Below are 16,733 nucleotides of genomic sequence, written 5' to 3' on the forward strand. Positions count from 1 at the left end.
CGTGTTTAGGGTAAATTAAGCACTTAAAATAACAGCTAACTTATAATTATATATTTCAAATTACTCTCTACTTTCTTTAGTAAAGTTTCTATTATCGGCCTATTTAATGTCAAAAATAACTTATCTTTCTTGCATATAGTTACAAGTCTATATCATTATTAATTATGTAAACAGAAAAGCTCAATAATAATAATATTTGCATAAAACTAGCTACTCTGGCCAACATATTCATTGATGCTTGTTGTTCGATTTCGAATTTAAAATTTCATCTACTTAACATTCTTTACAATATTCTCTTCTTGGTTTTTTTTCTTTCTTTATCTATCTATCTCACTAAGCGTAAAATCGACCGAATGTTCAGAATGCGAGCCAAACTTTTACATATCGTACATCTTCACATGTATACATTATTCAATACTTCGGATTGATCAACACAATGATGGTACTGAAAATTTATTCTTTCATTGCGTTTCACGTACTTTAACTTTGAGATAATTACGGTATTATGTATTGGCTATATACGTAGCCATCACATGCGTGTAAAACATACGGAATACCGGTTCTGTAGCACTGGTTGGAATAATTTTTCGCGCATGATGCATTTTACCATAGATGCATTCACGCTCTGTATGTCGTAACAACACTTTGCTCCGCCATTACAACTAATTGCTAGCGCCTATAAATGATGACGATCTGGGCAAACCGTCAGTTCTTGTCGAACATGCTTTGGCGGCTCCTCGGATTTTTTATATTGGGCGGTTTTATCGCCATTTGTGGTTGCGAGCCCTTAAACAGAAAGCTTTTGCAGAAAACTTCGGAGACAATCGAGTGTATCGACCATGAAAATAAAACGTGTGATACCAATGAGGCGGTCAAAACTTCCACGTCCGATCGCAAAAATCAAACACGGACTAGCAGAGAAATTATAAAAGAAATTAAACAAGAATTCCTAGATGATGATAACGTAGCTGAAGGTGAGCGAGAAATTTTGCCCTTAAATAAATTTGCAAGTTTATCTACAACACAATTGAAAATGAATGTATTTGCATCTCTCATATTTCGTGAAGCAATTTTATACAGAAAAAAAATATTGCAAAGAGAATTTTGATTAGAATACTTTATACTAATATATTAAGTAAAAAGAGAAAAAAATATTGTTTTTAATAACATTCTTTTTTTTTATAAAGAAAAACAATATATTATTAAAAAAAGTGTAGAGATATGTATTTGTTTTTATTTATTCACTGTGCATAATTTTAAAACTTTGTACTTGATATATTTAACTTGTAAAAAATGCGAAATTATTATAAATACGAGAAAAAGTAAAAATTTTTAAATTTTTTTAAAATTATCATTTAATAATAATTTTTACTAATTTTATATTAAGCATCGATAATTTTAATTCAGATAAGCAATTAAATAAAATAATTAAATTAAGATAATATATTTAACGAGAAATTGTAAATATGTAAATGAATTGTAAATAAATTGTAAATAATTTTAACAAATATTTTTTATTTTTTTCAAAAAATAATATTATTTATTTACATATTTAGAACAACGTATATGTATATAGAAGATGTTTACAATGTTAATCTCAATTTTGTTATACTATTATTAAAATAATTTAATAATGTTTATATATAATATTATGATCTTGAAGTAGATAATGTGATTAATATTCGCTAATTTTTAATTTCAGTTTCTGCTCGGAAGAAAAATAAAAAAGATGGCAGAGTATTATTATATTTTTTTGCAGCTATGAAAGCAGCATTGATTTATGGATTGTTACATGGAGTTGCAGTTCTTGCAGGAAAGGCAGTATTGGTTGCCAAAATAGCTTTAGCAGTTGCTATTGCCGCAATTCTAAAAAAGAATGGTAGGTAAAGATATGGTACGTAAAGATATGGTAGGTAAATCAAATTAAAATGTATAATTCAATTTTTTTATACGCTCACATTCTTCTTTATATTTATTACAAATTCGAACCTTTATAATCAAAAAAATGCATACAAATATATCGTTTTTATAGCGATTTTATAAGGAGTAATTTTATAGAAAATGATGAAATTACAGTTACTTAAATTTTTGAAGAACGTACATAAAATATGAAAAATATTGAAAATAAATACCATATAAAAGATGTATAAATTTGTGAACTAATATAAATCGATTCTATTAAATTCTATTTTTTTTCTTTAATTGTTTTAATTGAATTGAATTGTTTTCTTTAATTATAATTTAATTATACTCAAATGTACAGTCTTTAAAGAAAAGTACATAAAGAACATTTTGTATGACGAAACGTACTTTTCTTTAAAAGCTGTAAATTTGAGTACAATTATTATAAATTATAATTAAAGAAAACAATTAAATTTAATTAAAATAATTAAAGAAAAAAATAAATTTTAAGAGAATCAATTTATACTAATTTATAAATTTATACATCTTTTATGTGATGTTTATTTTTCAGTTGCCAAAATACTACGATCAATTGTATCATACTTCTTATTGAAACTCTTCCGCTTTTCTTTCAAAGCTCTCAAGTCTTCTCTCATCCAGTATATCATAGATCATCGATTTCTACTTCTTCTCTCGACAGCAAACATGAAATATTAATTCATCACGACTTATTATGTCGACTCTCGCGATCGATGGATCTGTCTGGCCGAATGTATAATCATTTCTCCAGCAACACATATGTTTAAAATCTTTGATAGTAATATATTTTATAACTATTTTCCAAATTTGACATATATATTTGCAAACTTTGCTGATCACAAAAATTTAAAAACTTTTAAAATGTTTGTATGCGATATAAATTTCATGATTTTATGCATTTATTATGTAATAAAAAGATAGGCTATTAATTTAAATCAAATGTCTTATTTAATGAACTTTTTTCAGATCATGAAAGTGTTTCTCTTGAAGTAGTGAAACATCCACATACTAGCTATGTACAAACCCATAGCTCAAGCGTTGATTACGATCATCGGAATGATTATGGAGATGAACGTAGTGATTATGTCTATGAACATCGAAAGCGGCGTCGGATTATTCGATAAAAATAGATTTTATGTGTGTGATTGTAACAAAAAATATTATATCAAATAAAGTAAATTATTTATTAAATTATTTATAAAAATATGTATAAGGCAAACTATTTATATATTTATATACAAACTATTTATTTTAATATATTTTACTAGAAAAATTTGACGTTAACAAGTTATCAAATTCAATATACAGGGTGTTTCAGAAAGGTGGCCAAACTTTAAAAGCACATTCCACTCACTGTACGGATGAAAAAAGGCATTATCATCATATAAATATACATCCGGAAATACTTTTTTTTCCAGATTATTTAATATAAAAGTATTTATTTTTTATTTACGACTGTGGTAAAAATATTTCAATAACAAAATTGCTGGAAATTATTTCCTTTCATATCAATGCATGCCTCGCATCGATGTTTTATAAATTGTCGAAGATGTTCAAAAATTCGCGAAGTATTTTGTTATACAAAGCGCCAATACGATTTCGGAGTACTTCCACAGTAACAGCAGAAGGCATATTATCTGTGATAAATAAAATGTTTATAACTTGAAAAAAAAAGCATTTTCGGATCTACGTTTATATAACTTTTTTTATCCTTAAAGAGTAAAGCTGTTAAAGTTTGATTACTTATTTCTGAAACACCTTATATATATTTAATAAAGAACTCCGCAAATTTTATAAATGAAACACTTTCCCCGGTCAAATTGGCTGAAATTTTAATATGTTGCAGTTTAGGTGGTGTTGATAAAAAAATCTACGAGCATAGAGTCCAAAAATCAAAACTATAAAAGATAAAATAGCTTAAAGTGAGTAAAATTAAAGCTTCAAAAATGCCTGTTTCTCAATACATATATTAAGTTAACATATAAATATATGTATATACTTGATGTAAATGCTTAAAATATATATATAATATGCGTGTACGTATGTTATACAAAGTGTCCCATTTTAATCTATTATTCCTTTTATTATATCTTTGCAGAATAAAGTCTAATCAAAAATATTTTTAGACAAAAGTTGTTTGATTTGAAGAGGACCATAAGATAGTGCTATTGGTTTGACCTTGAATAATTTGTAGGTCACGTGAAGGTTACCTTTAATTTATTAAATAGAATACCTATCTTTCATTAGATATTATAACTCAAAAAGTTCTTAACAAAAAATATTTATTATGGCGTTTGGAAAGCTCTCGATATAAACTATAAGAATATCTAATGAAAGTCAAACTAATAGCACCATTTTATGGTCCTCTTCAAATCAAACAACTTTTGTCTGAAAATATTTGATTAGACTTTATAGATTTTTCATCAGCACCATATAAACTATAACATATTAAAATTTTAGCCAATTTGACCGGGGCAAGTGTTTCATCTATAAAATCTGCGGGGTCCTTTAAGTAGTAATTATCGTGCAACAGAAAATTGATCTGTACATTCAAAATTGTACATCATAGTAGTTTGTAAATCTTTTTAAGAGTAAAAGTATCGATACATTGTAATAAAGTAACATATGATATTCTATTAATCACAAACAATATTTAAATAAAAAGTATTGCTTTATTTTTCTCTTTTATGTATTTAAAATTTTTTTATACAATATACATTGAGTTTCTATAAAATAATTAATATAAACACATTATTTTATATCTGATATTATTTTAATCATAATGTTATATTTTTTATTTTATAAACTAATTAAAATTAAATTATAATAACAATAAATTATAAATTTAAAATATATAATAATTTAAAAATATACAAACAAAATTATTATTCTTAATTTTACATTTGTATTCTAATTAATGTAGATTAATAAAGTAAATAATTGGTAAATAGATTTTTAACAAATAAATAATGTAGATTAACGAAATGTTGATAAATAATCAAAAACACAAAAACATGTTTATAAATCAACGGTATTGTGTATTGTTTATTTTTTGTGGAATAATACGTTCATATGCCGAGTCGAAGAAGAAAATAATATACAAAATATATATATGCATGTATAATGTGTGTAATTCTGTTAAATAAATAATGTATAAATAATAAATAATAAATAATAAATATTAAAAATATAAAATTATTTATAATAAATAATGTTTTTTACAGAACTTTTTTTAGATACATCAAAAAAGACGTATTACATGCGGTAACTATATCATAAAGTTTTGAATTTGTGATATGAGTCGAATGTAATTCAGGTTGGTGGAACAACTTCCATTGCTCGTTGCCAACCACCGTATCCACCACCACCGCTACCATGATGTTCCGATGCTGTTGCATAGATTACTTCATGACCACCTCCTCCGCTCGATACGAGCTTTTTTAAGCCAACTATCGCACTTAAAACTAAGGCCATTTTCGCTGTCAACAAAGCCGTACCGGCGAGGAAAGCTATTTTGCCATAAGCTAATTGCGCCATCATGCCTAAACAAATAATTAATATTTCCATAAGCAAGACTGAAAAAGTTTTGTTTCCTTACGATGGTTGATTTCAGAATTGTAAGAATATTATAAGAATAATAAGAAATAAGAATTGTAATAATTCGAATTTTTATTCGTTTCTCTCAAATATCAAAATGAGGAACCCTTTAAGATAAAAACCTTTTGAAACAATAGAAGAAGACAGTTTATTTATTATTTTTGCATTACTCTGACCTTGATTTTGATTAGAAAAAGATGAGCAGTATTGTTTAAAAGTTTTATAAAACTAATTAAACTTTTTATTTGTTTTTCTAGATTATATTAAAGCTCAACTCTGATATCAAAGTTAATTCTTTCTTCTCAATATTAAAATATTTTGTAGCTCTAGGCTTACCTGCTAATACGGCACCTGCTATTAGTAAATATCCATGACGACCCTTTTTCTTTCTGCCTGAAAAATTATAAAATATTTATTTAAATATTGCCAATTTTTTTCTTTAAAACAATTTTCTCTGTCGATTTTTCATTGTAGCTTACTATCTTAGCATGAAACGATAATAATAAGATATTTTAAATTATGATATACATATATGTCACATACAATAATCTAATTTAAAACATTCAAAGCGTTTTAATATCACAATTTATTAATAATAATTTTTAAATGTGCGTATGGTTACCTTCAAAAACATTGTTAGGTACTGTCAGCTTCACACTTCTCGATGACAGATATTCGTAAAACTTATTATCCAATCTCTCATCAAGACTTAACGCTGTATCATTTTCAGGTGACATCGAGTTGTAGTTTCTCGCGGTTGCTTCTTTGGTGATCGAAATGTAGTCGTTGATCTTATATACAGAGTTGTCATAGATCGCCTCATCAAGGATCTCCAAAGCACGCCGTTTAAAGCAGTCGAAGGTGTAATTCTCATTCGCGCATCGTTCGAACAATTTCGTATATTCACTTTTGGCGGTCACTAAGTTGAAGAAAATCGCGAAATGAAAGAAACGTAATATCCAAATTGTTGAACGTCGCTTTTCCATCCTAATCGATTGTATCATTCACGTGGTCGATTTTTTTTATCCTTTAGCTGTCTCAAACAGAATGACCAAAGGTTTTTTTTTCTCTATTACGTCCTATCCTACGTTCTTTCCACTGGTCAGCTGGTCAGCTCGGTAAATCCCGACTACTTGAAGAATCTGGTTGCATTGTGATTTATATAAGTGTGCACCCATTTGGTCTCTCCTACCTAACGCATTAAAATTCTTAGTATACACTAGTACTTGATCCACGCGCTGTTTAACGCCACAACAACGGAAGAAGAGACCCTCTCAACCAAAACAATGTCGTACAGCCCCGTAAGTAAGTATCGCTTTGACCTGCTTGTCAAACGATCCTTAAAACTCTGCCGCACCAACATTAATAGCTACATATCAAGAACATAGGAATGTAGATAAAACAAGCGACATTATTTACCCGGGCGTAACTGTGAGTGCAAAACCAAAGAAACAGTTGAAGATAATCCACTAATTTACATGCACGAGTAATTTTACATGCTACAGAATCATATAACATCATTTTCCCTTGTTTCGAAACCAATTATTTGTTTTGATTACTAATTTCGGAATTTAGATCAAATCTCTCTCTTTTCGTTTCTTTATTTCTCTCAGATATTTTTTATCGCAGATATTTAAAATAATGTGTAATTTAATAATCATTAACCTATTTATAGTAATAAAAAAAGCAACAAAATTTGAGCTTGTTAAGTATAAGGACCACTTGGTTAGATTTTAGTTATAGATCGTAAAAAATCATTGAAATATGTATTACAACAACATTTGCTATAGAAGAGATTGTCGAATGTCATACAAGTAGATATGAATATGAATAACAATCACCTGTAATGCCAATTCATAAATGTGTTGAAGAATTATTTTACTTTGCTGATTAATATATTGTTTTATATATTTTTTAACGTAAAAAGAAACATGCATTTTACTCAAATCAATGCCCAATAAAAAAGGAAATATATATAATTCACTATAATACTATATGAATTTAGAATTATTAATTTAGAATTATTATTTAAATTATTAATTAGATATATTATATTATTTAAATTATTAATTATTAAGTAATTATATTGAAAAAATAAAATTATTATATAAAGTGTAAGTTACATGTATTATACAATATGATTAATCAAGGCCAAGGAACTTAACATAGCACTTAGGGTACTGTTAATTCGACACAGATTACGCTCCGTGACGAGCTACATTTAAAAAGAAACTGAGCAATTACAACAGTAATAGATTTTATTAACGCTGTCTACTGTGTTCAATGCATTTAATTTTCGAAATTTCTTTTAAATATACGATACTTATCATTGCAGTCCATGTTTTTACAGTTCCGCATCATCTTGGTAAATTCCGTGATTACACATTGCTCATTATACGAAGTCAAGTATTCATTATCCACTTCACTCTCCACCATTCTAATGATATAGTAGGAGTAATTATTAAGAAGAAAGCGTACGTACAAACGTAAGGTTTTGTCATGGTCTCTTTACCCAATAGCACTGTCTCAACAATAACATTACTGTTCCATGTAAAACATTATATCTCCATATAATCCACTTTTCCTACTTGTCAAAAAAGTTTGTATTTACAAACGTGCACTTTTAATAAAAGTTTCCTTTATTAACATTATTATTATTTATTTTTCAGACTATATACATTTCCATTGTACAAATAATTAAACAAACAAAAATTTTTTAACTTTATTACGATATAGTTGTTACAATACAGTTGTTACGGTTGACATGAGGATGTTATGAACACGTGTTGTACATATTTGTACATGTATTCGCATGACCGTAAAGACACGGTAGTATTTTCCTTTACGAGCAAATGCGTTTCCCGGATGTAACCATTACCGCTCCTGCGGATGGTGTAAGGTAAGATCAACGGAGAAAAAGAGAATTGCTGGTACAGTTATACGACCGAAAGAAAGGATCATACAATAATGGACCGAGACTAATGATATCACTAAGTGAAAACGCCAGAATCCCAATGACAATCCTTGTTAATAGACAGGTATTCGAAACCGATAGTGAACTCGTAATAAAGATTATTGCATAATGCAGATAAAAAAGTGATTATAAACGTTCGGTTGAAATAATTCAATACATCCTTTTTCTCGCATAATTTGTTTCAAGAGACTATAACGTTATACTAAAAGCTATCTACTATAATAATATATGTATGTATAAAATAAAAATATAATTTTGACAAAAGATTATTAAAAATGTTAAAAATTAAATGTTATATTATATGATATATATGTAATTTAGAGTTTCATAATATAAATAAAATAAATCAATTATTTATAAGAAAATAATATCAAAAAATATAACACTGTGCTCATATTATGTAAATCTAAATTTAATAAAAGAAATAAAGTGTTACTCGATATGTTTAAATCAGTTTTTATTAAATCCTGTGTTTAATTATATAATTAATGCATGTATAATGAGAAGTAGAAGTATAATGATAACATTTATTATAAAAAATGTTCCACAATTATTCTCTCTTTTTCTTTTTTTATTGTTTAATATTATTTAATCATTTAAAAGAAATATATTAGTTTTAACACTTAACTTGTTTATATATTCAATTATTAATCATTTTTATCTACATTTATATAACAAATGAATACTATAAATAAAAAAGATCTTTAATCATAATGTCATAAAACAAATCAATATTACATTAATTATTACATTAAGAAATAAAAATTCTCAACAATATCTGTTTCTATGAATATCATAAAAATTGATAGAACATTTCTTATATTTTACAATAATTAAATGAAATATTAGAAACAATACTAGATCTAGATCTAGAGCAGCTATCTTAATCATGATTTCTAAACTAATAATTTATTCAAATTTTACTACATTATTATTTTTAAATCGTACAATTAATTAATCATTTTCAGTCCAAACAAAATTCTTTGCATTTCGTCTACTCTGTCCCGAATCATTATTTCCTTCGTAAACATTTACGACTTCTCTAATGACGTGTTGATCATAAGGAGCATAATCTTGTAGCGTTTTGTAAGGTCGTTGCGGATAATAATGGTCATAATTGGAGTAAACACCTGCCGGTATTCCGTGTCCGTAAGCATGGAAGTCATTGAACGGGTTTGCCGGATAAGACGCTACAGGTGTTCCGGAAAAGAACGTATTCCATCCTAAAAGACCACTTAGAAACAGCGCCACTTTGGTCAACAACAGGGCCTTCTTGGTCACAATCAGCAGGAAACCAAATATAAGAGGAATTAGAGATGCCAAGTTGAATTTGAAACCCAAGAGAAATGGCAATAATATGTGTCTGGTTAACTGCCTTCCTGAAATGATAGAAATTGCCCTTGAATTTACAACCAGTTGCGTAGCCTTGGCCGTGCTGCCTACTGGAGGACGTTCTTGAAACCAGTTGGCACACGTAACGGCTTATCCAGGACAAGAACCTGAGCGTAAGGTTTGATTCTCTGCTAAGGTAACAAGAGAGGTAATTCTGCATGTAATAAGCTACAATTTTTTAAAGCAAGCCATTTTTGCATTCTCTATTTTACGTCATCATTCTTTTGAATAAAAGAATCTGTAATACTAACAGGTAATACTCAGATTACATTATTCACATAGTTATGTTAGAATATTACGACATATGTATAATACGTGAAAAATATTAAAAGAATAGATTAAAAGAAAATAAAAATATATTCATCCAAAAATTACAAAATTATTAGAAAATTATTTCCAAAAATTTGCTATATTTATCTCTGTGTATTTTACAAAAAAAATAAATTTTTGAATAAAGCACACAATTATTTACGCAGAACAAATTTTTTTCAAGTTAATAAACTTGAATGATTTTTTTATATAAAATTTCTAAATAATATCAAAAAGAACTCTTGTTTAATTGAACTATGCTGAAAAATAGTTAATTTCTTAATATTATAGTTTACCTGTACTGCCAGCTTGTCTGTCGTCATACGAAGCAGCTCTTTCGTTGAGAACAAATTCCAGTATTCCATCTCCGTTTAATATTGGTCCAACGCGCATTTGCAATCCTGGATATAGATTATCGAGATTCCATTTGATGTTTCGGCGCTCCATCAATCTGGCGGCTGCCTTGACGATGTTTCCGAAATTTTTCGGATCGTAGTCTAAATCCAAAAAATCTCTGCTGTAACCTTCCGAACGGTCCAGTCGCATCTCTCCAAACTCCAAGGTGTCCTTATCGTGCCAGGATTGTAAAACACTTAAAATACCACGATTTACACATTCGAATGTGTTGTGTTCCTTCTTCGACAGACATGTTCCGAAAGCTTCATTGAAGCTATAGGAATATTCATTATCTAAAGTGGCATGCTCTTTAGGCTCCGTGATCACTGTAAAACTCGTCGACACGAGAATAAGCAGACATAGATAACGAAATTTGCTTTTCATCCTCGACCTACCGACTTTAACCGGTCCCTCATGTATATAAGTATATTCAGATTAAATAAAACATCAAGGAGAAAGTTGATAAAAAAGTTGAAATAAACTGAAAAATATTATGCAGGTGGGAGCTTTTGCACAGCTGAAGTTATTCCGTTTTTTGAAGTGGCAGGCACAAAAAATCGTCGACACTATAAAATGACGTGCGTTTCAAAAGCACCTAGAATTCAGTTTCTACAATATTTCTCACATTTTTGAATTATCATAACATGAATATTTTCTACTGTCTTAGAGAACCCTGTTTTTGTCGCGCCTAAAGGACACAGAGCAATGAAGGTCCCGCAAAATACTGTTCATTCGGTACCTGTGGTCGCTCTCCTATATAGACGACAAGGGGGCGTTCACACACGACAGAACAATTGGTTTCACTCCGAAGATTTTACAGAAGCGAAAGTATACTTGGTTCGTATTTCGTGCGCTTGGTCGATACACCGGATGCACCGGGGAGAATAATTTCCGCCAGTCGAAGAATGGAGCGTCGGAAAGATCGTTATATCGTCAGATTGATGAGAGACAAGCTTCTTGGCTCGACAAGGAAAATTGAGACAGCGTATGTAGCGCGAATATAATTATCAAATTTGTGTAGTGAATTTAGGGCACAAATGAAATCTAAAGATATCATACAACATTTGGACAGGATGCCTGATTATTTTCGGCGATAATATACATAATTTCTGTTGAGATACAGACTGCTGAGCTTAAACGCAGGTTCTACTTTAATATCTTTCTTTTTTTAATCTATTGTAAAATCATGTCTGGAAATCCCTCATCTTTCCTTTATCTTTCTTTTTCTTTGGCATGCAAGTTCCTTATTGTAAAAATACTATTTATATACAAGTAACTATCAACTTGGCGAATAAGAGCGGATGTTAATGCGTAAATTTCTTTTTAGAAATTAATTCTTTTCGCGAAAATTGAAACGTGCACAGGGCACATTTTTTACCAAGAAATAGAGTCTCATTTTTGAGAATTCAATAACCTCTTTACTCTCGCCCTCCCCCCCCCCCCGCTCTAAAGAAATGTAGGCGAGAAAAAATATCGGGGTAAAATTTTCGCGAAAAGAATTAATTTCTAAAAAGAAATTTACGCATTAACATTCGCGTATGGCTCTTATTCGCCAAGTTGATAGTTACTTGTTTGTAAATATTAAGAGCCTTATATACAATTCGAAATATATATTTGAACTATTTATATAATTTGTATGACTTTTATATTAATGTTTTATTTTTTTATAATAATAGTTTTATATTTATATTAGGTAAAATTTACAAACTTTTTTTTTGTAATAAAGGATATTCTCATGGAAAGGAATATGAGGAAAAATTAAAATTAAAAAACTTATTTTTTAATATTATACAAAAATTACAATTTATTTATAAATAATATGATAAGTTACATGATGATCCCAACGGGGTGATCGATATATAAATAATCATTGGATTAAATCTGGTGGTCCCGCGCGAGTACTGACTACGAGTTCGTTCCGCGTGCAATAGACACGGATGACCCTGAAAGGATACCGCACGAGTATGTGATCGAGGGGGCGTGATTTCTACTATTCTGTCAGGTTCTACTATTTTGAGAATCTTGCGATTCTCATAATCTCTGGATACCGTCTTTCGTCGTGGTTGATAAAATGATGAGTTCCGTCGTAAAATCGCCGTAATGTAACGTCAAACTTTCATCTATGACGATTGGTAGCATCTCTATAGATCGTTGGCTTCGGTATTGTCGAGTCGTCGAGTCACGTATGGTTAAAAATACAGTCCGCACAAAAAATCCGGTAAGCGTCCTCGTTTAACAGTCGTAATTTGCTTGTCCGTGTAATAATTGCATTTGTTCTTGCACCGACAAGTGTCCACGTTGTCGAGCTGAGCTTGTCGAGCGGATCCCTGAGAAGCTGAGCCACGCCTCCCTCAAGTAGATGTGATCGCCGGGTTAAGGACGATCATTTTGGCGAATAAAGGTAGAAAGTTAGAAAGAAGAGAAGTTGTACGTGACATTGGGCTATTCAGCGGGTTTGTACGCGTTATACGCGAGATCAGAGCCGCTCGCCGATCTTGCCCAGCCGTGATGATCGTGGTGCACCTCGTGTCCATAATCGTGGACGGGATGGGAGACTACCTCATAACTTTGGCTCTTGTAAGCGAGCAATTTCTGCAGGGCGATGATCAAGCTGATGACAAGAGCGATCTTGCCGATGATGAGAGCCTTAACGGCAATCAAAGCCAAAGCACCCAGAGCAATCGGGATAAGGGCAGCAGCCTTAAGTTTCAGAAGGAGAAGGATGGGCAACAAAGATTTAACAATCTTCTTCTTCTTACCACGAGCTGAAAAACATAAATAAAATTCCGAAATATAAGTCTTCTGATTTTTTTTAATAATGTGCGTGTTAAAATTTCTTCCACCTTTGATATTAAAATATATTTCAGTGATATATCTCATTTTATGTAAATGATGAACATACGATATGATGGAGGTTTATGATTTAAAGTTTAAAAATATTTTTATATATTTAAAATAAATATTAATATATAGTTAAAACAATATATATAAGTCTGTTTTATTTAATTTAATTTTACCTTCGTCAAAGGAACGGGCAACGTCTTCCGGGAGACTCAATTCAACAGTGTGTGTAGATAAGAACTTGGCGGCTCTGTCGACAAGGGCCTGATCAATTGCAGCCTCTTTAGCTTCGGTCTCAGCTGGTAAGGTATTTTCAATGTCATTAAGAGACCTTGCATTGTCAGCCCGGCTGAAAAGAAAGAAGTATGCGCTTATCATTTACATAAGCGTTTCAAGATATCCTTTGATGTTCGTTAACAACTTTCTATGCTAATTTTATGACTGGACATTTAACTCTCTTGTAATAAAATAGCATTACATCCTTCATCAATTAAAGTAATAAAGTGGGATTAAAGAGAGTTTATCTCCAGACAGTTTATCATTTAAATGATAAGTTTATAAATTACCTATCATTCAAATTATTCAAATTATACCTCAAGTAAACCAAAATCTCAAGAATATTGAATTTTATAAAGAAATTAATTAATTGAATCAAATCATACAATAATCGCTTTGTCTACGTTAATGTACTATGTACAGATGATCTCATACACTTTGGCATGGTATAAAAAGTATAATACAATACTTTAAATACAATTTCACGCGTTCACGATTTCACACGAATCACCTGCCGCGTTTCTCACGTCTCAATTTCACTCGATGCGGACCATCGTCGTTTTAATGCTCGATCACCGCAAGTGTAGCGATCACTATCCCGAGCAAATCCTCGCTGTCCTTACCTGTTTTTAGCCTCCTCGGTCTGCACGATCTTGAATCCATCGACGACTTCGATGTCAGCCGAACGGACGACTCGGTCAACATAGCGCAGAGCCTTCAGCTTAAGACACACCGCGATGCTTGATTCCCCGGAACAAGAAGCGTACACGTCGAGGGCTTCCTCGAGGATCGAAGACGGCGGTGCCGCCGCCGCATCCTGCGACGCCGGTGCAGCGAGAGAGGATACCACGAAGAGTGCGCCGATTATTGCGAATTTATACATGTTGACGTGTTAATTCTTTGAGATTTTCCGGGCGACGAAAGAAGACGACGATTACTCCAACTTGTCGAAACTGCTCTCCTTCACTTCCTCTCCTTCTCTTCTATTCTCGTCTCCCTTTTCCGTCTCTTGCACGTTAACGCTCGAACGAGTACGGCGATCGTATCGACACTGCCCGAAAGAATCACGATTGCTGCCTTTTATCCTCGTCGCGAAAGGGGCCCGCGTACGTTTTTGAAATTTTGATGGCCCCCACCGGGTGGCCCCCGCCGGGTTACAATCCATACGAGCTATTGGTTCTCCTTCAGGCGGTCATTCCGTTCGTGTCGTGTGTGTCTCTCGTTGACGCGTCTTTGCACACCACCGATCCTTCTCCATTGGTTCTCCTCTCCTGTGCCTGTGTGTGCTTACTTACTTAGGTCGTTTGTGTACACAACGGGTGTGTTGACTCCCGACAAACCCGCCCTGTGCGTATGCGTAAAATATACACACATACACACGCGCGCACGAGAACGCGAGAGGGAGAAAACAAGAAAGAAAAGAGAGAGAGAGAGAGAGAGAGAGAGAAAAAACGAGAGAAAGATGATGTGTGCCTACGCACCACTGGCCTCTTCTTTTGGACGAGATCGGAACACGATCGAATCGAGAGAGATTATTTCGACATGGGTCAAAGGCACGAAAAGTACCGATACTAAACGGTAGAAGATGGAATGTGGGTGCTCTTTGAAGATTCGAATCGATAATGGAGATAAGAAGACGGATCTTGTACAATCGGTGTATTGTCATACATTAGGTTTTCTTATTGATTTAACAATTTCGCGCTATGCGCATAAATAATCCGGGAAATCTACGCGAAACTGCTCTCGTAAAAGGATTTAGATATTATGTCTCTTTTGTACATGCTAAATATATCGGTGAAGATACAGCAGCTGCGACAGAAATTGCCTACTTGTCAGAACTTTCAAAGAGAGACACATGTGCAATGCTTATGCATTAAAGATGAATTATCTGCGGTAGCATATATTATTTGGCATCTCTCCGGGTGATTCTTGAAATGACTTGTTCAATTGAGTCACTTGTCATAATTAGTTTCTAGGACAAGATAAGAGACTATGTCTCGATATTTATTTTTATTATTGAATTGTGTCTATCTTTCTTTTTTTTTTTCTTTCTCTTACATGATTATGCACTATAAATGCATTGCGAATTATAAGTAGTTTATCCTGGAAATTTTTGAAATATTCTTTGAAAAATGTCACGTCAACGAAGGATCTCATATCATACTCTTAGAGAGAAGCGATGTGTTTTATTTGGTCAACCACTCGGAATAAGTTGGTTTATGATTTCGCTTTCGACAAGGTATATTACATAGGATACATCTATACTATCACGTAGATGCTTCGGTCATACGCCTCCACACAACTTTCCAACGTGCTTATAATGTTACACGAGCCTGCGATGGTTTAAACACTTGCGTGATCGTCATTTATTAGCTAGCGTCGCGTGATTTATTATTTTATTATTACATGAAATTCCGAAAACACTTCAATCATTAATTGTCTCTTCATCAAAGCTTTCTCGCATTATCAGGATCGTATTTTTAGCCTAACTTAAACCACCATGTATTTTCTAATAATACGACCCGATTTCGGCTGTAAGTAACAGTTACTTTTGGATTAAGTAGCTCTTGACATTCTACACTCCTATCGATTCTTCATTCTGCTTGTTCACCTCCAATTTTCTCATCGCTTTCTGCTCCATTCATCATATTAAGTCTAAAAGCTGAATTAAAATCATCTTCTTCTGGATGGTACGGTGCCGACGCCGGCCGATACAACTAGTCAATGGTCTTTGAAATTAATGTATTCCAGTGGCTGTCGCGCGAAACGTTTAACGGTTTTTCACATGGAATGTGCGTGGACGCATCGACGTCCTCATCATGTGTGTGAGTTGGGCCTAAGCCAGACTTCTTCCAGGAGTGCGAGCCGCGCCTTACCTCGCCTTATCTCGCCTCGCCTCCGCGTCGTCGTGACCTGATGATTTCTTGCCTAGAAAAAAAAAAAAGATGAAAAAACACAGGAGACATACGCAAAAATATTTTATATATTAAGGCCTGCGACGATGTAT

At 31.9% G+C, this 16,733-nt stretch overlaps 4 protein-coding genes across 4 annotated transcripts; 1 reads left to right on the forward strand and 3 right to left on the reverse strand.

Annotated features, from left to right (window-relative positions):
* The first annotated feature begins 685 nt into the window (after positions 1 to 685).
* LOC140674789 (uncharacterized) lies at positions 686 to 3,065 on the forward strand. The gene is made up of 3 exons (XM_072908962.1): positions 686 to 974; positions 1,703 to 1,879; positions 2,908 to 3,065. Exons 1-3 carry the CDS (start codon positions 686 to 688, stop codon positions 3,063 to 3,065), a joined length of 624 nt encoding a protein of 207 aa, XP_072765063.1.
* Positions 3,066 to 5,253: 2,188 nt separating this feature from the next.
* Positions 5,254 to 6,639, reverse strand: LOC140666961 (uncharacterized). The gene is made up of 3 exons (XM_072894908.1): positions 6,161 to 6,639; positions 5,875 to 5,931; positions 5,254 to 5,483 (listed from the first exon to the last, which is right to left on the reverse strand). The coding sequence occupies exons 1-3, from the start codon at positions 6,540 to 6,542 to the stop codon at positions 5,254 to 5,256; spliced, it is 669 nt and encodes a 222-aa protein (XP_072751009.1). The 5' UTR covers positions 6,543 to 6,639.
* Positions 6,640 to 9,466: 2,827 nt separating this feature from the next.
* On the reverse strand, positions 9,467 to 11,247 carry LOC140675374 (uncharacterized). The gene is made up of 2 exons (XM_072910159.1): positions 10,510 to 11,247; positions 9,467 to 9,891 (listed from the first exon to the last, which is right to left on the reverse strand). The coding sequence occupies exons 1-2, from the start codon at positions 10,991 to 10,993 to the stop codon at positions 9,467 to 9,469; spliced, it is 909 nt and encodes a 302-aa protein (XP_072766260.1). The 5' UTR covers positions 10,994 to 11,247.
* Positions 11,248 to 12,382: 1,135 nt separating this feature from the next.
* On the reverse strand, positions 12,383 to 14,789 carry Osi9 (DUF1676 domain-containing protein Osi9). The gene is made up of 3 exons (XM_072899232.1): positions 14,350 to 14,789; positions 13,627 to 13,799; positions 12,383 to 13,374 (listed from the first exon to the last, which is right to left on the reverse strand). Exons 1-3 carry the CDS (start codon positions 14,607 to 14,609, stop codon positions 13,052 to 13,054), a joined length of 756 nt encoding a protein of 251 aa, XP_072755333.1. The 5' UTR covers positions 14,610 to 14,789; the 3' UTR covers positions 12,383 to 13,051.
* Positions 14,790 to 16,733: the final 1,944 nt, after the last annotated feature.

The sequence above is a fragment of the Anoplolepis gracilipes genome, chromosome 1 (assembly GCF_047496725.1).
Source record: "Anoplolepis gracilipes chromosome 1, ASM4749672v1, whole genome shotgun sequence".
Classification (NCBI taxonomy): domain Eukaryota; kingdom Metazoa; phylum Arthropoda; class Insecta; order Hymenoptera; family Formicidae; genus Anoplolepis; species Anoplolepis gracilipes.